The sequence below is a fragment of the Zingiber officinale genome, chromosome 2B (genome assembly GCF_018446385.1).
Source record: "Zingiber officinale cultivar Zhangliang chromosome 2B, Zo_v1.1, whole genome shotgun sequence".
Taxonomy (NCBI): Eukaryota; Viridiplantae; Streptophyta; class Magnoliopsida; order Zingiberales; family Zingiberaceae; genus Zingiber; species Zingiber officinale.
In genome coordinates, this window is record NC_055989.1 from 44268416 (window position 1) to 44290539 (window position 22124).

At 41.9% G+C, this 22124-nt stretch overlaps 1 protein-coding gene across 1 annotated transcript in view; it reads left to right on the top strand.

The window, feature by feature from the left end:
* Positions 1 to 22124, top strand: part of LOC122045622 (peptidyl-prolyl cis-trans isomerase PASTICCINO1) — a 114203-nt gene that overhangs the window by 20015 nt on the left and 72064 nt on the right. Inside the window, exon 7 of the mRNA XM_042605923.1 lies at positions 21522 to 21580. Within this exon, the coding sequence (XP_042461857.1) occupies positions 21522 to 21580 (59 nt within the window). The remainder of the gene's footprint in view (positions 1 to 21521; positions 21581 to 22124) is intronic.

Below are 22124 nucleotides of genomic sequence, written 5' to 3' on the forward strand. Positions count from 1 at the left end.
TTTGATTCGCCTACCCAGTTCTCCAGGAAGCTTAAGCCAAAATTTCTCAGACAATTCTGGTCCGGTGAAAAGCCTTCCTGTCTTGGAAGCAAGATTCATATAGTCAGTAAGAAACGGGATAAGATCTTTTACCTGTTGGCAATTTAATCTTTCAAGATCTCGGTATGCTCTGTCCTGCAAATCCGTTGATCCTTGAAATGGATCTTCTAGCATAAACACTCTTCTAATCTGAGAGATTATATTTTGAGTGCCATTTCTTCCATCACTAGAGTTGATTAACTCCTGGTATTCATTTGGATACGCCATACGCCATTGTATCCATGCTAACCTCTCTGTTTCTCCCAATAAATTTTCAATGTAGTCGGCTTTGTCTTGGGGATCTGCAAAGTTTTGCAAAGCAACTATATTTTTAGTTATAGCTTCCCACCTCAAGAATACGTCCTCTATTCTACTAAGCTGAGGAGGTAGCGTCAAGATTGCTCCTGTCTGCTGTTGTGCTGTGGGTAGATTCCACCATTCAGATTGATCTTGCCTTTTGAAATTTTGTTTTGGAGGTGGAACTGAATGACTTACGGGCTCATCTTTTGGAGCTCGATTAGGAGGATATCCCACAGGGTTCATTGTTGTGTCAGCAGGAGGTCTATAAGCAGATTCCGCTTGGGAATAAATTTGTTCCTGTAACTGTTGTAATTTAGGATAATCAGAAACCCAATCATCAGATCTAATAATACCTGGGTGTTCAGGGGTTTCAGTTCCAGCTGCCACTATCTCCCCACCACCTTCCGCAAATGGATTTAGAAATTCATTGTTATGCGTGGGAGGCATTGGTGTATCCTGCAAAGCTAAATATTGCAGATACTCAAGGTACTCATCATTGTTGCTGTTATTGTCAATATGAAGCGCTTTATTATTTCTGGCGTCATCATTACTGGCTTCATTATTGTCTTCATCATCCCATGTGGATCTTGTAGGTGGAATAAAAGGAGCAGTTGGTGGTGCGGCATAATTGACATAAAAATTATACCTTCCGCTTGGCTCTCCAAGGGTATCCCATCTGGGATTTGTATAGTATACCATTCTTGTATATGTTCCTCCCAACGTCTGGACATAGACACAATTATATCTGCACCCTTTTATTTTATTCACTTTCCCATTTATGGCTTACAGCTTAGAGGGTTCTAAGAGCTTTCTTGCTCACACAGGTGTGCCCTTGGATTTATCTCGGCGCCCTCGCCTTTTTACCAAGTTAGGACCTGTTCTTTTGCAATCCACCCGTCGTTCCCCGGTCGCCTTATTACCACAAATTTTTAGCTTCTAAAAATTAAGGGCTCAAATATTCAGACACTATATCAGTTCATGTGGTCGCTATAACTGATCAACAGTTGCAATTCGCTAGACATGCCTTCGTATTTCGCTATAACTGATCAACAGTTGCAATTCGCTAGTACGAATTTTAAAGAAAGATGTCTTTTATTGTTTTGGAGAACAACATACCAAAAATTTATATACCATACCCATCCTTTCCCCTGAGAATACCCTGAGTAAGGTTTTACTCAGCCATAAGAACTAAGCTCTGATACCAAAAAGGGGCGGAAACGTCTTCTTTCAAAGCAACTTAGATAATGTATCAAAGAGAAAGTACAGGACTAAATTACTTAGAAAGGAATTCAGAAAAACTTGCTTAAGAACTTAAGACTTACAAGAAACACTTCTCAAAGTAGAACTTGTACCGTGACTCGGTGTGTGTTATGCAATGAGTATACTAGAGGGTTTTATAGAGAAGGGAAGAGAAGGATCAGGATGAGCTGAGTGCACATGTGGGCCTCATCATCACTCACGAGTATCCTTTGCTTCTCCTTTGTCTATCCCTTTACAACACAGCCTAGACTCTTTACAGCTAAGGCTAATTGATTCTTTTTCATTTGGACGGCTCCCCGAGGCTCAGTCCATGTGAAGTCGAATCTTCTTTTCTAAAGCAAAATAAAGGCATATCTTCTTTTGGATTTGATGGGACGGCTCACCACGCTCCTCCACTTTTCTCATGGTGGAGTGTCCACCATTTCTTGGATTACTCCTTGTAGCTGAAGGAAAGCACCGAATAAAGAATTCTTTACAGCTGTAACCCTTGGCAGGGAATCTTTAAAGTAGAGTCCTTTAGGGTGCTCTGATCTGATACTGAAATCTGCCTCCTTGATATCTTGGATAAGCTTGAGCTCAAGGAGGTTGTGGGTGAGCTGGTTGGCAACTGTCTTCTCAATGTCGGCAAGATGCTTTCGGGCGTCTTCTTCGAGAACAGTGCAGATTCCTGGGCCTCGACTATGGGTAACTTCTTTGTATTGAGCCAAAAAGTGATAAGGCTCTTCAGATGTTGAGTTGCCTGATTGTTGGGTTTGGCCTGAAGTTGAGTAATAGTATCCTCCCACCGTTGAAGAACCAATTCGTCTTCGTTTGTAAGAATCCATGGGCCTGTAATTACAGAAACCAAACGAGACAAAGTGTCAGCCAGGGTATTATCCTTACCTTCAATATGCTGGAAATGCACAGGGATGCCCAGCCCGGTAATAAAGTCCGTAAATGAAATCCATCGGACTCGTGAAGGTTTGTTCTGTGCAGTTTTATTGAAGAAGCTTATGATTGCTTGGCAATCTGTTCGAATGAGAAGCTCTTCTTTATCAAGATAATAAATTTTAAAACTATTCATGCTGTTCATAATAGCATGAATTTCTGCATCTATGGTTGATTTGAGAGGGGAAAACTTTCCACTTGCGTAAGCACTGACTAATTCTGATGTCTTCGGATCATATTTTTGGGGTTTCCATTTTAAAATGCCTCCCCAACCTTCCATACAGCCGTCAGCTTCGATTATCACATAGCACTGTGCAGGTGGTATAGCTAATTCAGGTAAATCCTTGATGATAGATTTTACCTTATTAACCACAGCCCAATCTTGGTCATTCATTCGCTTTTCGCCATTAGGGGATGTCTTGGAATATAGTGGCCCAAGAATTTTTCCCAGATTAGGGATATATGAACGGGCGTAATTAAGAATTCCTAGCCAAGATCTTAACCCCTTAGTAGTTTGCAGTTCTTCTTTCTTGAAGTCAGCTACCTTGGAAATAATATGAGGTTGAAGTTTAATCTTTGAATTTCCAATGGTTGCCCCCCAAAAATTCTATTGTAGAACTGCCAATTTTCATTTTTGTGGGGCTTAGTATAAGCCCATTTCTTCGGCATATATTCAGAAGGACCTTAAGATGCTCCTGATGCTCTTCCTCCGTTTCTGAAAAGACTAAGATGTCATCAATGTAAACTGCTATAAATTTTTCCGTACCTCGAAAGCAGTTATCCATCTTTCTCTGGAAGATTGCAGGGGCATTTTTCAAGCCGAATGGCATTACTAACCATTCAAAGAGTCCCTCAGGTACCCAGAATGCCGTCCATGATATTGAGTCAGGGTCCATGGCTACTTGGTGGAAGCCACTTTTAAGATCAAATTTGGAGAAGATTTTGCTTCTTCCAACCTTGTGAATAATGGTATTAATACCAGGTAGGCTGTATTGATCTTTATATGTATTATCATTCAGCCTCTTGTAGTTAAAAACCATTCTCTCCTTTCCTTTTGTTTCCTTCCCTGTCTTTGGGTCAACTGTTGTGCCAGAATGTACTATAATAGCTGTAGTTCTGTGGCAGCTATTACTTGGTCTTATAACTTTGCTAAGTCAAGGTATTCTAGGTTCGAGGTATGGGATTTAGTATACCATTCTTGTATATGTTCCTCCCAACGTCTGGACATAGACACAATTATATCTGCACCCTTTTATTTTATTCACTTTCCCATTTATGGCTTACAGCTTAGAGGGTTCTAAGAGCTTTCTTGCTCACACAGGTGTGCCCTTGGATTTATCTCGGCGCCCTCGCCTTTTTACCAAGTTAGGACCTGTTCTTTTGCAATCCACCCGTCGTTCCCCGGTCGCCTTATTACCACAAATTTTTAGCTTCTAAAAATTAAGGGCTCAAATATTCAGACACTATATCAGTTCATGTGGTCGCTATAACTGATCAACAGTTGCAATTCGCTAGACATGCCTTCGTATTTTGCTATAACTGATCAACAGTTGCAATTCGCTAGTACGAATTTTAAAGAAAGATGTCTTTTATTGTTTTGGAGAACAACATACCAAAAATTATCTTCAATTGTTAAATCTGGATTCTTAATCGCTAGTCTGCAAGTAACTTGATTAGAAGCCCAATACTTCATAGGATTATTCCCATTATAACCAGTATTGGTTAATTCAGAAATCAAATCTTGGAGATGTTGTCCAGGTTGCCACAGACATACCTGCTCCTGGATTTGATTGTATTCTTCTTCCTCGAGCTCTAATTCTTCTATTGCCGGGGCTGTAGGTACAACCTGTTGAGTGTGAATTGTTGTAATATTTTTATAGAAGGTTACCTCATTGCCTTCTATTCGAATTCCCCCATGCATAGCTCGGATAAAGTTGCAGCCAAGAATCATAGTAATATTTCCTCCCAATGTTAACGGAAAGGCATAGGTATAGGGTATTCTGAATTGATGTTCCCCTATCTTCATACTTCCATATTTCAACTTCTTATTTGCGGAAGTCCTTGAATTGATGCCACTGAAATTGACAATGAATGTATTATCTTCAATAGCTAAAGGAGATATTGATACCTGGTCAATACAGCAAGTAGTAGCTCCGGTATCAAGGATAGCATTGACTTTGAAATTTTCTATTCCCGGAATGGAGAGTTCTACTACCAGATTAAAAAGCCCATTTGTTTTTAACTTCGGCTGCTTGGCTTCTTCTATGGAAAATACCTTTTCTTTCCCTGAATCAATAAGAACATGAGCTTCTTCCTCAAATATTTCTTCTTCTTCTTCTTGAAAAACCTCTTTCCCTTTTTCCAGTCTTCCTCTAAGATCTTTGTTTTCCAGCTCAAGAAGATCCATCTTGAGTTTAAGCTCTTCGTTCTCAGTATCAACTTCTAATATGTTTGCATTTTGAATTCGGAGCATTTCCTCTTTTTCAGCAGCGTATTCTTTCTTCAGCTGATCCCTCTGAATTTCAGCCAATAATTTTGTGCTTGCAATTTCTTGCTTGAGTCTTTCAATTTCTGCTGCTGCCCAGGTAATGTAGTTTTGCTGTTCCTGGATTAAATTAGTAGGAGTAAAAGGAACAGGAACTGACCTTTCAACTGGTATGCTCATGTCAAAATAATTTCGGGTACACATCCCGCATGAATTACAACCAGAAAGCTTCAATCAACTCCAGAGAAGTGGTATGCGGTGTAATTCAAGTTCGTATTCAAATATTACACCGACAGGAAGAAGGCACTCTGGCACTTGTCGTCTTTAGAGAGAACCGGTGGCAAGGAGATCAAGCCATTTTCGCCACAATGGAGATAGACTTGACTAGGGGAAGTCAATTAGTCTATGTTATCCCTGCGGGATGTGTACCCGAAATTATTTTGACATGAGCACACCAGTTGAAAGGTCAGTTCCTGTTCCTTTTACTCCTACTAATTTAATCCAGGAACAGCAAAACTACATTACCTGGGCAGCAGCAGAAATTGAAAGACTCAAGCAAGAAATTGCAAGCACAAAATTATTGGCTGAAATTCAGAGGGATCAGCTGAAGAAAGAATACGCTGCTGAAAAAGAGGAAATGCTCCGAATATCATACCCCGCTGCTCCGAATTGATAACGCGGCCACACTTATCAGTACACCGACGGGGTGAAGTGTCGGGTCTTCCTCACTACCCTTTCCATGTCAGCACAACGCTGGTTTAGACGAATTTCGATTAGCTCGATTCATAGCTCCAAAGACTTCCGAGTGATATTCTTGCACCACTTCGCTAGTAGCCGCCACTACCAGAAGACGAGCGTTAACCTGTTTTCCTTGAAGCAAGAGCTTAAGGAGGCATTGACGGCCTACATCAAGCGGTTCAACTAGGTCATGGATATTCCATCGGTCTCTTCGGAAATATTAGTGAACGCCTTCGCCCACCAAAGGAGAGTTTTTCTGCTCACTCATCCGGAGGCCGTTGAGGACTTTAACCACCTGCTTAGGAGGGCCATGGTGTACAGAAACGTGGAAGAGGCCTAAGCAGCAAGAAGAAAGGAGGCGCTTGCCGAGCCCGTAGGAGCACCTGAGCAGTGGCAACCTAGTAGCTATCAACCACCCAAGGGGCCCCAAGTTAGAGGAGCACAGTAACACCAGAGCCCAAAACACACGTCGTACAACATGTGGCAGCCGGTCGCCCAAAAGTTGCAAAAGGCAAGTCATGGATGCCAATATTCTGCTCGTTCCATCAGTCGGCGACACACAACATGCGTGATTGCTATGAACTGACACTAATTGCTAGCAAACCAGCTCTGCGGGGATATCACCATCGATCACCATCTCCTGATTGACGCCATAGATGTCGATCAGCCGGCCGAAGGGACGAAGAGAGAACGACAGCCGAACCAGGTCTTCATCAGCCTCTGCGGAGGAAGAACATAAGTCCCGCCCGAGTTTCTGTTGAGCGGAACATACCCTCGGCTCGAGAGGAAGAAAACAGGAGCAATGCCGCTCAGGGGAAAATCGGAATGATCGGCGGTGGGCCGACCGACGATGATTCAAATCGAGCTAGGAAGTCGCACGCGCGGTGGCTAGAAATACATTTTGTTGGATGCAGCAAGGAGAAGGCCGATGATCCTGAGATTAGCTTCAGTCCCCGAGACTTAGAGGAAATGGAGATCCCTCACGACGACGCCTTGATCATCTGGGCGGTAATCGCTAACTATACCATCCACCGAACTTTTGTTGATACAGGTAGCTAAGTGAATATAATATTCAAGAAGGCGTTTGATCAGCTGCAAATTGATTGAAGCGAGTTGTGCAGTCAATGACAACCCCGTTCTATGTGGTTACAGGCAACGAAATATTACCGATCGGCCAGGCTCGACTGCCATATCGCTCGGAGAGAAGCCACTCAAGAGGACAAGGGCCATAAACTTTATTGTGGTGGACGCGTCGTCCGCCTATAATGTTATATTGGGTTGACCGACCCTTAACGAGTTCCGAGTGGTGGTGTCCACTTTCTGCCAGAAAATCAAGTTTCCTGTAGACAACGAAGTGGGTGAAGTTAAAGACGACCAATTGGACGCTCGGCGATGTTACATCGAGATAATCAAGTCGGAAGTAAGAGCCATGCGGAAGGCCCTGCGCTTGGAAGTGAACGCCGTCAGGGAAGAATCTCTCGCGCTGATCTACGAGGAAAAGGAGAAGTCTAGATTTATCCCAATCGATCGGAGGCCACCACTTTCACCACTGCTGACTTGACAGAGGAGAAGAAGGCAGAGTTGGTCACCTGCCTTAGGCGAAATCACGATGTGTTTGTCTGATCAACCCACAAGTTCCCGGACATCTTGCCAAGGGTAGCTCAGCACGAGCTTCACGTCCGACCAAATGCTCGGTCTGTGAAACAGAGGAAGAGAGACTTCAGTGCAGAGCAGAACCAGATCACTTGGCGGAGATAGAAAAACTGTTGGAAGTCGGTCACATCCGCGAGGTTTAGTTTCCAACTTGGCTTGCTAATGTTGTGCTAGTCTCCAAACCGAGCAACAAATGACGAGTCTGCATCGACTTTCGCGATCTGAACAAGACTTGCCCGAAGGACTTCTATCCCATATCCAGGATAGGGACTCTATGGCTAGTTGCAAGCTGATCTGCATGCTCGACGCATATCAAGGTTACCACCAAGTGTCGCTCGCCTGAGAGGATCAATAGAAGGCCAGCTTCATCACTGTCAACGGAACTTATTGCTACAATATCATGTCGTTCGGATTGAAGAATGTCGGTGCCATCTACTAGAGATTGATGAACAAGGTGTTTCGAAGGTAGATCAATCACAACATGGAGGTATATGTCGATGACATATTAATAAAATTCTTTCGAGCTGCTGACCTTTGTGTAGATATCAATGAAACTTGCCGAACCTTGAGGGCATATGAAATGAAGTTTAACTCAAACAAATGCCTGTTCGGACCAAAAAGTTGTCGCTTTCTTGGATACATTGTCATCGAACAGGGAATCGAGCCGAATCCGAGCAAGGTGAAGGCATTACAAGACATGTCCCCTCCCCACAACTTGAAGGAAGCTCAACGGCTGACCGGACGGATTATTGCATTATCAAGATTCATCTCCAAATCGTCCGATCGGAGTCATCCGTTCGTTAAGATCTTGCACCGAGCAATAAAGTTCCAATGGAATGCGACAAGGCGCTAAAAGAGCTCAAGAAGTACCTGACCTCCTTGCCTGTGTTGGCTAAGCCCTTCTCTGGCGAATCGCTATGGATTTACTTGTCATCCACAGAGTATGCTGTTGGCTCGGTGTTGGTAAGGCAAAACGACAATAAGCAACAACTTATATATTTCCTAAGTCATATATTAAAAGATGCAGAGTCCCGCTACACCAGTCTCAAAAAATTGGCTTTCGCACTAGTACTTGCCGCTCAGAGACTCTGTCTGTACTTCCTATCACATTCGATCGTCGTGATGACCAACAATGTCTTAGGAACAGTCCTTAACCTAGAGGCATCCGGATGGTTGATCAAATGGACAATTGAGCTGAGCGAGTTCGACATACAATACAAGCCTCGGATGGCTATCAAAGCCCAGGCCTTACCTGATTTTGTCACTGAGGTTCAGAACACTGAGCCGGATGCGACTTGGAAAATATATGTAGACGGATCAACCACTCGGCAAGGTAGCAGGATTAACATTCTCTTAATTTCACCGAGGATAGGATGTAATTGTCCGTGCGGCTGAATTATCGGGCTACAAATAATGAAGCTGAGTATGAGGCCCGTCGACTTGTAGGTGGCTCAGCATGTCAGAGTTGCAAAGGTCCTTATCCATTTGGATTCTCAGCTCGCCGCGCAGCAGCTGTTGAGCACCTTCGAGATAAGTAACGCACGGCTCAGGCTGTATACCGAAACTTTCGAGAAGTTGAAAGTCGATTTTCAAGAAGTGGTTATCTATAAGATTCTCCGATCGGACAACCAGGTCGCGGATGAATTGGCTAAGTTAGTCAGTTCATTGTCTCCGATCGTGATAGAGCAGCCAATCGAGCAGGTCTCACTAGTCCTTCGAGCGACTGGAGAACCACATTGATAGAGTTTCTCCGATCAGGTAGCACTCCGGCCGATCACGAAGAAGCACACTTGTTAAAAAAGAGGGTCGGGCGATTCACTCTGATTGAGAACCACCTATATAAAAGAGTTTTCTCAAGGCCGCTGTTCAAGTGTGTCGAACTGGAGGAAATGGAATACATCTTTCAAGAAGTGTATCAGGAAGTCATCCGGGTGGGCGATCGTTGGCCCGAAAGATCCTGTTAGCGGGGTATTTTTGGCTCACATTGCAAGACGATACCGTTCAGACGGTGGCTACTTGCTTATCATGTCAAAAATATTACAACATCCAGCACAGACCGATCGAGGAGATGAAGGCATCGACGGTGTCTTGTCCGTTCGACCAATGAGGCATGGATATCGTTGGACCATTTCCAATGGCGACCGGTTAGGGCAGATTTCTACTTGTCGTAGTAGATTATTTCTCAAAATGAATAGAGGCTGAGCCCTTTGCCAAGATAACCGAACATATGATCATCATGTTCATATGGCAGAATATCCTATGTTGGTTCAACATCCTTCGCTGGCTCAGGAGGCAGTTCACCGGACGGAGACTCAAGAAGTGGTGTGAGGGCTACGACATTGCGTAGGCTTTTACCTCAGTAGCCTTCCCTAAGAGCAACGACCAAGCGAAAGTCATCAACCGGGAGATCCGAGCTCGGCTTGACCATGCTAGAGGCAGCTGAACTCTCCAGCGTCTTGTGGGCCCATCACACCACACCAAGAGAGGCGACCGACGTCACACCGTTTCATCTGGTGTACGGAGGAGAAGCGGTAGTTTCAGTGGAGGTCGGAGCAGAGTCCGATCGGGTGCATCTCTAGGACGAGGAGAACACCGAGTGGAGACTCATGGGGCTTGACTTGGTGGACGAAGCGCGGGATAAGGCTGCCGTTTGGCTGATGGTGTACAGGCAGTGAATAAGGCAAAACTACAACCGGAGGGTGTTCCCAAGGTTATTCCAGGTCGGCGACCTAGTGTGGAAAAGAATAAAGTCGGTCGACAACGTCACCAAGCTGGAGGCTCCCCGGGGAGGACCTCTCAAAGTCGTTCAGAAGTTTTGCTCAGGAGCCTAGTACCTACTAGATGAAGACGGGAGAAAGCTCGAGCGGCCTTGGCGCGTGAACCATCTCCATTCCTATAGGGCTGGGTGAGAGGTGCGTGGTTAAATCTAGATGTACTTGTATAAGTGTGTGTCTTGTGAATGCAGGAAGACAATGAATAAAAATCCAAAGTGTTCCAGATTCTTGTATCATTCGGCCAAGTTAACAGTCGAGCGACCACTATAAATCTGGTTTTTATCAACAGTCGAGCGACGATTATAAACCCTAGTCTACGTTAACAGTCGAGCGACAACTATAAACCCCGATCTTTGTCAACAATCGAACGATGACTATAAACCCTTGTCTTCGTCAACAGTCGAGCAGCGACTATAAACTCTAGTTTTCATTAACAGTTGAGCGACGACTATAAACTCTAGTCTTCATCAACAGTCGAGCGGTGACTATAAATCCAGTCTGCACATCAACAGTCGAGCGACGACTATAAATCCAAGTTTACGCATCAACAGTCAAGGGGCAACTATAAACTCAAGTCTACGACGAATAATAGCCGAGCGGCAACTCTAAAACCAAGTAGGCGATGAATAAGGCCGAGTGGCTTCCTAAAGTCATAAAGTAAGGTTAACAGGTCGAGTAGTGACCAAAGCAAGTGTTGGTTGCTACTCGGAAAGCCTAGAGGTTCCACTGTACAAAAATTTTGTACAAAGATCTGAACCTTTTCCTAGCTACCATATGTTCTTTTAAATTAAATTTTGGATCGCCTGCGGAACTTAACACGTTTGATCCAAAACTTAATCTATTTGTTCTTTTAGGTTTTGACTTGGATCTCCTGCGGAATTTAACACGTTCGACCCAAATCACCTTAAGTTATTAATTCCATTAAATATTAATTTCCATAATTGGTTCCCAGTACTGACGTGGCGAGACACATGACCTTCTTGGATATGGGAGCAACCACCACCGACTAGACAAAACCTTTTATGGAAAGCTAATATTTAATTTCCTAAAATAACTTTAGGTTAACCGAAAAGAACAATCAAATCACAAGGAAAAATAAAACAAAAGAACACATTATCAAAAAACATATTCGAAATACTAGAATCGTAAGCCTCTTGTATTTGGTATTATTTCCATAAATAACTAGCATGATACGGAAAGGAAAAATTACTAGTTATACCTTCTAGAAAGACCTCTTGATCTTCTACCGTAATCCTCTTCTAACCTCGGACGTTGTGTGGGCAACGTTCTTCCGAGATGAGAAACCACCAATCACCTTCTTCTTCCTTGCAAGTTTCGGCCATCAAAACATCTTCTAGGATGAAGAGGTTCGGCCACCACCACCATGCTCCAAGGGATGCTAGAAACGAGGCTTGCTTTCTCTCCTTCTTCTCGATCCGGCCACTAACAAAAGCACCACCAAGAGATAAGTTTCGCCAACAAGAGGAGAGGAGAGAAATAGGGCCAACCACCAAGGAAAAAGGAGAGGAAGAAAAGAATAGAGATTCCATGAAGCCTTCTCTACCCCTCTTTTATAATCCTTGGTCTTGCAAATAAGGAAAATTTAATAAAATTTCCTTAATTCTTTTTCCTTGAAAAGGAAAAATTATTTAATTAAAAATAATTTCCTTTTTCAAATTTATTGGCCACCTCAAGCCCTAAATCGAGGAAAGTTTTAATTAAAACAAGAATTAAAACTTCCTAATTGTTCCGAAAATTTATAAAAATTTCTCCAATAATTTAATCCCTTCACGATTGGTTTATAAAAGGAAATTTAATAAATTAAAATCTTTCTTTAAACATGGATAAAAGAAAGTTATCTCTAAAATTAAAATCTCTTTAATCTACAATAAGGAAAGATATCAAATCTTTTCTTAATCTCTTGTAGAAACTTATAAAAGAGAAAATTTAATTTTAAACTTTTAAATCGTGAACATGGTTAAAAGGAAAGTTTTCTTAAAATTTAAAACCCACCTTTAATTAACAAATAAGGAAAGATTTCAAATTTTAAACTCTCTTTAAAACCATGATAATTCTAAATAAGAAAGTTTTACCAAAATTAAAACCATCCTTTTAAACTACAAATAAGGAAAGAAATTAATCTCTTTTCTTAATCTTTTGTAGAAAGCTATAAAAGGAAATTTTAATTTTAAACTCTCTTTAAAATCACGATATCCACATAAGAAATAATTTTAATAAAATCTATTTTAATATTCTAGTGGTCACCACCTAAGCTGGGACCCAAGCTTTGGCCTACCACCCATACGGCTCATCCACTTGTCTGGCCTTGGGTTCCAAGCTAGCTTAGCCGGCCACATTGGATGGGTAAGAAAGTGGGTATACGATGGGTATAAATCTCAATATACTAGAGGCTACGATAGGGAACGAGAGGAGGAATTGGTTTTGGTCTCCCGATAAAATTAAGCATCCCGTGCTCGCCCCGAACACACAACTTAATTTTATCAATAATAATTCATTCCACTATAGAACTATTATTGAACTACCGCACCAATCCCAAATTACATTTTGGGCTCCTTATTATGAGTGTGTTAGTCTCCCTGTGTTTAAGATAACAAATGTCCACTAATTAAGTAAGTTACTGACAACTCACTTAATTAATATCTAGCTCCAAGAGTAGTACCACTCAACTTCATCGTCATGTCGGACTAAGTCCACCGGTTTAACATGACAATCCTTATGAGCTCCTCTTGGGGACATTATCAACCTAGATCACTAGGACACAGTTTCCTTCTATAATCAACAACATACACTATAAGTTATATCATTTCTGAACTTATCGGGCTTATTGATTCATCGAACTAAATCTCACCCACTGATAAATTAAAGAAATAAATATCAAATATATGTGCTTGTTAGTATATTAGGATTAAGAGCACACACTTCTATAATAACTGAGGTCTTTGTTTCTTTATAAAGTCAGTATAAAAGAAACGACCTCTAATGGTTTTTGTTGGAATGAGCATGCGGAAATCTCTTAGAGTAGCTACACTAACGGGAAAGCGGGGAGTTACACTTAGAAAAATTTCATGAAATGCTAAGTGGTACAAAGTCTCACCAGAGCCGAATGGCGATGCATCGCTTAACAATGGTAAAATCTAACAATGTGAAGAAATACCAAACGACGATGCATGAAGGAATGCTTATAAAAATTAACAAAAGAAAGATGCGTCGAATGGGCGATCATGCATTGACACTTTGAAGATTTTTTTCAAAACATCGAGAGGCATTACAAAAAGAAGCCTGCGGAGCAGAGATGGGGGGTCGCTCGAGGTAATCCAGCACGTCATCCGGCATCGACTCGGTCAGATTCTCCCTGTTGATCACCTTGTTGGTCAATGCGGACGAAAGATAACCGTCGTCCTTCAGCTGGTCAAGAGTCCCATTAATTCTGAAGTTGAAGAGGCAGAGCGCTCGGTTCGTGAACCGGTCGTTGAAGGCGTCCGAACGGAGATAATCCCACTTGAGGACTTCAAACCGACTAGGCTTTGCATTTTGATAAATTTAGAGGGTCGATTGGGATGCTTCCAACTCGGCTTTCAACAATTCCAAGTCAGCATTCTTGGCGACGAGCTGGGCCTTCGCCGCAGCTTGCTCCGATCGACTCTCCCGCTTGGCACTCAGCGCGGCCACAACCTCCTTAAGATTCTGAGCCAAGACCCGGGCCTCCTTATTCTTGATATCTAGGTCCTTGATGGCTCGGAGCTTCCGAGCGTTGGCGAAATTGATCTTTAATTCAAATGAGCTGGCTTGCTTGTTGAGCCTCGCCAGTTGCGAAACTTGCTCGGCACTCTTAGCCTTCTCCTCTTGCAGCAGCTCGGAGCTCTTCTACGAATCGACCTTCAGTTGGGCCGCCGTAGTTGTTGGACTTCATGCTCCAGAAAAGCTAGCCTTTGGCACATGGCTAGGCTCTCGACCCAATATTACAGCAACAATAAGATTGTAAGTGTCGAACGGATAAAAGTAAGTAAATATAAAGACAATATACATATCCAATGACCATTTGGGTATGGCTGTTTGCAAGCTCCCTTGGTGAGATGACCGCCGCGCGGGCCCTGGCATTGGCCCACACTTGTGCTAGCTACCCTTGAATTCGAATATGGTGCTCGGGGGCACGGGATGTGACGTCGTCTGAGTTGCACCTTTCATCAGTGGGCAAATGGATGATGGTCATTATTTTCCTCTAGCCACTCGGACCAAAGGCTTAGAAGTCACTTTTCCCTTAGATTTGGACATCAGGGATGACCGGATGATGGATATTTGTGCGGTCGGCAAGGATTGTGGTGACATGAAGGCGATCGGCGATGCACAGATGGTCCCCGACGGCAGCCCGGATAGAGAAGACGTCCGGTCGGAGGATAGTGAAGTATGGAGTGTTGTGGCTCCCTGCTCAGGAAGAGCAGGCGTCGATTTCTCACCCCGCTCGGATGATGGACGAGAATCGGTGCGGGCGGGGGCTTGCAGGGCGGAAGTAGCGGAGCGGGAGGAAGCTTCTCGCGGTGCCTCTTGCGGCGTATTAGAGGCTCATCGGAGGTAGCAGACTTTGAGACCACCGCGATCGGCAGCATGGAAGGTCGTTCGGGAGGCAGGTCAGCTGTAGCAGCCGCGGCTCCGCTAGCCTTCTGACTCTCTCCACCCTCGCTGGTCAATGTATGTGTCTCACCCGCCTCGCCGAGAGTGGGTGACCGACTCTAGGCCATGACTCTCCAACTCAGCTACAGCTGTTGCATTGATCTCTGCGTCCATGAGCCTGCTCTTGCCAGCCAGATGTACCCTCAACATGATTTGGGCTGTAAAAAAGGAAGAGAAATCAATTAGATTCAAAGATGAGGAGAAGAAAAAGCATACCTAGGCTGGACGACAATCGTGTTCGGATCGGGCTCAGGCCGAACACATACAGGACACCCTCTTATAGTAGCCGGTGAATGTGATATTTTTGACCGTCCAAACTGGACGTTGCTTGGAGATAGTTCGATCGGCTTCGGTATCTCCCGAGCGACGGAAGCGTCATCATTTCCATTTGCCAGGCGGTCGGGAAGTCGGGCCGCTCGGGAAAACAAATAAAAAAATAGTATTCCCTCCAATATTTATTGGAGGACGATATTTTATCAAAAAAGATTGAGCCCACTCGGGCTTGAAATAAGGTCCCCGGCTCGGATAGTTTAGGGTAATAGAAGTAATGAAAGACCCAAGGCGTTAAGGGAATGCCGTGCAGGCGGAACAAAACTACTACCCCGCCTGTCACGTCAAACGTGCGGCGATAGAAGATAGGATACGTGGCAGTCAGCTATGGGAGAGCATTAATGAGACTTAATTAAAAGACATGGTCGCGTGCTCGACCATAATGATCGAGGATTTGCACAGTTTTTCAAAAATTTGGATGACGTCAGCTATTATGAAAGGGCGCTCATCTAAGAAACTGCAGAGACAGGGAAAAATTCGCTAACTGTCATCGTCAACCATCCCGATCGATACAGATATCTGGCTATGATGCAGTCGAGCGACATATCCACTGCAGGCTTTGAAGATTATGTGATCCGATCAGGAGTTTGAGTTCACATAAAGCAATGGCCGATCAGCGAATTAGATCTCCGATTCAGCGATAAAACTTCGATGCTTATTTGAACGACGATTAGAAGATATGGACCGACCAGCCTCCATAACACAGAGTGTCCGATTTGTGGGGTTCACCTGAAGAAGCACTACTCGTCCAGTCAGTCAAGCTTGCAGTCTCCTTCGACTAGACTTGAGGGGAAGACTTGTAATGTGGTGATAACAGGGCCATTAAGTGCGGGTCAAAGGACGGAGATAACAACCAACGTGGAGGTTAAAGTCAAGAAGGTCAATGTTAGAGAACCAAGGGGCTCATTGAAGAGGGGTTGAGCAGAGCTCTCCTGCAGTGGCCCATCGGGCATGAACCGTCCGATCGGTAAAGGTCTGGTCCAAGCAGAACGCTCGAGCAGCCGAGATCATTAGGCACTCGTCACGGAGCAGAGGAGCGTTGAGACGACCGAAGCGTTAGTCCGGTCGGGTGTAATCGAGCCACTGCACCAGTTACTGCAAGGAAGAGCAGTTGATGCCGACCGAGCGGAGGTGTCCCCAGCCGAGCGGCTTTTTTGCTCGGCCGAGCAACAGGATCCTTGACGTATCTCTCAATATCCTTTTGAGAGATAGTGTCACTTACGCGAGACATGGGCAACATGCGGATCGTACGACGGAAGCTTCTACTGTCTTGTTAGGGATATGCATGCTCTGTTAAGGTAGGGTGTCAGAGGCACTTTCTTGACAAATCCTTTCATAAGACAAATTGGAGAATGTGCTCACGACTAATTGGAGAACATGCCCATGCCTCAAGAAGCGTGCACGTTGCCCACTAGGGCACTATATAAAGGAGAGTCTATACATCGGCAGAGGTACGCGTTATTCACTATTTACGCCTATGTCTACTATTGCTCTGTCTTTTTTCTCTTTTCGGTGATTGACTTGAGCGTCGGAGGGCAAATCCTGAGGACCCCTTCCCAGGCTTGGCACTAACGTTTTTTGTGTTGCAGAGCGGAGCGGAGAACTCCGTCCATGATGACCGGTCATGGCCGATCCCAAGCCCGAATAAAGGAGGAGGGTTGCGTTAGGTTGCCAGCCAGCGTTAAACTATGGCAAATATTTCATCAATGAATCCATTAAACTATTATGCTAATGCTAGGTTGTTCCCCGGAAGGAACACGTTGCAGGGTCCGACTGTAACGTCTCGGCAAGGACCGCTACATCTCCAGAACTCGGGTGTAGTGATAAATATGCAAGAGTTCGCGTTACATGGTCCGATTGTAATGTCTCAGCAAGGACCGCTACATCTCCATGAGAACTTGGGTGTAGTGTTAAATAGACAAGAGTTCTCAAACCATAGGTTAAGATAAGAACAAATATGATAGGAAAACTAATAATCTAAGATTTGGAACATGGAACATAGGAACTCTCACTGGTAATCAATGGAGGTAATAGATATGATGATTAGGAGAAAAATTAATATTTTATGTGTACAAGAGACAAAATGGACAGGTGAGAAGGCAAAGATGATAGAGAACTCGGGTTTTAAGTTATGGTATACTGGAAAGAGTAAAACGAGAAATGGAGTGGGTATTATTGTAGATAGTTTGTTAAAGGATAAAGTTGTAGGAATAGTTAGAAAAGGGATAGAATTATAGCCTTAAGATAATAGTGGCGAAAGAAACTATGAACATAATTAGCGTATATGCATGCAAGTAGGATTAGATGAAGCTACCAAATTAAGGTTTTGGGAGGACTTAGATGAAATATTATAAAATATTTCACCAAATGAAAGGATTTTAATGGAGGTGATCTAAATGGGCATGTGGAGTGAAAATGAGGAATATAGAGAGTACATGGGAGTTATGGGTTTGAAACGAGGAATAAGGAAGGAAAACTATATTAGATTTTATGATAGATATGACCTTATATTAGCTAATACGTTTTTTAAGAAAAGAGAAGAACACTTAGTCACATTCAAAAGTGGGAATAATAAATCGCAAATTGACTTTCTTATGGTTAGGAAGAAGGATAGAAAGATTTGTAAAGATTGCAAAGTCATCCCTGGAGAAAGCTTAACTATCCAACATAGAGTAGTAGTGTTGGATATACGCCTTAAACATAGTATCAATAGAAAGAAAATATATACAATTCCTAGAATTAAGTGGTGGAAGTTAAAAGATGAGAAACATCATATATTTAAGGAGAAGATAGAAGTACAAGCATTAGGTGAAATATACGATGACTCTAATACAACATGGGATAAGATGATATCAAGTTGAAAATAGTAGCTAAGAGTATCCTCGGTGAGTCAAAGGGGCATGCACCGCTAAGTAAAGAATCTTGGTGGTGGAATAAGAAAGTACAAGAGAAAGTGAAGGAAAAACGAATAGCTTATAAGGAATTATATATTTGTAAGAATGAGGAAAACTTAAAAAAATATACAATAGCCAAGAAAGAAGCTAAGAAAGTGGTGAGTGAAGCAAAAAATGAAACTTTTGAACGGTTATATCAAAAATTGGATACAAAAGAAGGGGAAAGAGACATTTATAGAATAGCTAAAGTGAGAGAAAGAAAAACAAGAGATCTTAGCCAAATAAAATGTATTAAAGATGAATGTAATAGGGTATTAGTAAGCGATGGAGAAATAAAAGAGCGGTGGAAGAGGTATTTTCATCAACTTTTTAATGAAGGTTTAGGAGACCAACTTAACTTGGGTAATTTAATTAGGTCAAATGAGCATCGAAATTTTAATTTTTATCGTAGAATTCAAACTTCAGAAGTAAAACAAACTTTAAATGAGATGCACAATGGAAAAGCCGTTGGACCAGATGATATTCCGATAGAGGTATGGAAGTGCTTAGGGAAACAAGGTATGAATGACTTACAAAATAATTTAAGATGATATTGAAAACGAAAAAATGTCTGATCAATGGAGGATAAGTATTTAGTTCCCTTATATAAGAATAAGGAGACGTATAAAATTGTACAAAGGTATTAAACTAATGAGTCATACTATGAAACTTTGGGAAAAGTAATAGAAAAAGATTAAGGAAGGAGTTCGTGATAGAAAATCAATTTGGGTTTATGCCTGGAAGGTCGACAATAGAAGCTATACATCTTCGTAGACAATTAATTGAAAAATATCGGGAGCAAAAACAAGATCTACACATGGTATTCATCGACTTAGAAAAAGCGTATGATAGAGTCCCAAGAAAAATTATATGGCGAATTTTAGAAAAGAGAGGTGTTAGCGTAACATATATTGAATTAATTAAGGATATGTATGAGGATGTAACGACCAGAGTAAAGACTTCAGGCGGAGTAACTGAAACATTTCCAATAAAGATAGGGTTACATCAAGGATCAGCTCTAAGTCCCTATCTTTTTACACTAATTATGGACGAACTCACTGCGCACATTCAAGACACGCATCTGTGATGCATGTTATTTCGGATGATATTATTTGGTAGATGAGACACGTGAAGGAGTAAATGCTAAGCTAGAATCTTGGAGGAAACATAAGGGAAAGGTTTTAAGCTTAGTAGATTAAAGACAGAATATATGGAATTTAAGTTTAACAATATTAGAAGTAATGAAACAATTGTTAAGATAGGAGAGGACGAGTTGCCTGGAACCGAGCGATTTAAATATTTAGGATCATTTTTACAAAATGATGGAGGGATTGAGAGAGATGTCTTACATAGAATACAAGCAGGTTGGGTGAAATGGAGGGGAGCGTCGAGTGTTTTATGTGACCGTAAAGTACCTCTTAAACTTAAAGGTAAGTTCTATAAAACTGCAGTTAGACCTGCTATGTTATATGGAGCTGAATGTTGGGCTATGACTCGAGCACACGAGCAGAAGATGAGAGTTGCAGAGATGAGGATGTTAAGGCGGATGTGTGGGCATACGAAGATGGACAAAATAAGAAATGAGAGCATTAGAGAGAAAGTCGGAGTTGCATCTATTGAGGGAAAACTCCGAGAGACACGTTTAAGATGGTACGGACATGTACTTAGACGACCAATAAATGCTCCAGTTAGGCGATGTGAAACTATGATAAATATGCATATCAAACGAGGAAGAGGAAGACCAAAAAAGACTTGGTTAGTAACAATAAAACAAGATAAAATTTATTTAAATATAAATGATGATATAATAGGAGATAGAGCTCAATGGCGTAAAAGGATTCATACAGCCGACCCAACCTAGTGGGAAAAGGCTTGGTTGTTGTTGTTGTTTGTAGAGCGGAGCGGAGTCTACATCTAGTCAACGCAACAACCACATCCCTAGCTTACCATCTCCATAATTTTCGGAAGGATCATTTATCAAAATGATTTGCAATACCAACCTCAAGTTAACAATATAATTTCTCTAAAAATGACATTGACTCGCATTGAAAATGCAGCTATAATTTCAATATTAATCAAGATGTTGACATTATGGTAGTTGAGAATCCACATTTTGACCATTTTCCTAAAAACTAAGGTTATGATTATGTTTTTTTTCCATGTTGATGTTCAAGTGACTAGCCAAAAATAAGATGCTCTTGTGTCCTTATTAGTTGGTGCTGGTTTGTGCCAACCAAGTGGAGTGGAAGAGGCAAAAGAAGAAGAGGGAAGTGGCTGAATGCAAGAGGAAGAGGTAGAGGAAGGAGAGGCACAGAGAAAGAAGAAAAAAGATAGAAGAAGTGGAGGCGATGGAGCTAGCATGAAATGGTATTTGGGTCCATCATTAATATTTATTAGTGTTGATATACTAGCCTTTCCTTTTGAAGTCTCTAGACTCGCGACAAAATGGAAATTAGCCTTAGTAGGTGTTTTGTGTGGTTGAATTGAGAGAGGGACATATAGTAGCCTTGAACTGGTAGTATACTCAGTTGATGCCAAACCGCTGGAAACTAGGTAGCCCTCCTGCTGGTCCACAGATGTGTAGAAAATTTCACACTGCGAGCAGTTTTCAAACATAACTCAATGTGCATGGCCATGAATTATGGAGCTGATTAGATCTGTATCTATTTATGAGTATTTCCATGTTCTAGGAGTTTTGATAGACCATTGATTTAGGGACGATTACTGTGGTTCACAATTCTAGGAAGCAAATTAATTCCTTTGGCCTTTCAATTTGAAGGCTCCACTAGGTGAGCTGTAAAATAATGGGGATCAAGGTATTGTGGAAGGAGATAATGGACTGGGAAGATTCAATCAGTGAGTTTATCAGGATGAACTACTAAATTCTTGTATTTTTTTTAATAATTTTGAGAGGAAAATTATTCTTTTAGCTGTCATTATGCAAATAGTTATGCTACAGCCCAAGCTTTTGCAACAATTCTTTTTTTCTCTGAATTTCAAAATGTATCATATGAGAAATCATTTGAAAATAGTTCTTAGCTATATAATTGGTTTTAAGTGTAAGACTTGCAGTCATGTAAAAATTTTAAACAAGTACACTTGGATGGAGTGAGCTTTGCAAATTGCATGTTTCGTAAAACTGTCATGTGCCCCATGAAAGGCATGGCTATATATGTTGTTTGCCGCTTGATCTGATGATCTTTTCTCATTCAACTACATGCATAAGAATAATGCAACAAGCTTTTTTATTGCCAGTTTGTATGACAATTGTTGTTTGTCTGTCTGAAATCCTAGGTGAGGAAAGTTAAGCACTGTTAATTGGTTTCTAACTTTGTAATTCCTACTCTTCTACAGATAATTAGTGAAGGGCAAGGATGGGAAACTCCTAGAGAACCTTATGAAGTTAAAGCTCGGTATTTGTCTTTCTATGGGATGCATATATTTGGATAGAAATATACTTCCTTGCTTGGTGCAAATTGTCCATGTTTATTACAATAGAAAGTATAACAGTAGTGTGATTGACTTATTTAAAATGGAAATATGTGGCTATAAGACGTTAAAAATGAGTCCTAATTTCCAATTTAAATAAAACTTCATTGTCTAAAAGTACACAAACAAGTCTTGTTTTATCACTTTCTTATGATAATTGCCATGGCACATGGCTATTTTGTTTCAATTATGGTAGTAGTTGCAAAGAAATTTCTTATATGCATATTTTTTATCTTCATTACCCAAGTGTATTTCAACTGCTCATGAATCCATTTTATCTTCTGATAGCTATGCTTATTTTCATATAGGTCAGATATGACGATGCAGCCTTCTTCTCCTTTTTAAAAGAAACATTTGATACAACACTAGGATGAATGACGTCTCAATTAGAATGTCACAGGGCTGCATTCCTTATAAAATCTCCTAAAAACTTGGATCTTATAAGATGCGAGTATAGCAAGAGGAGGT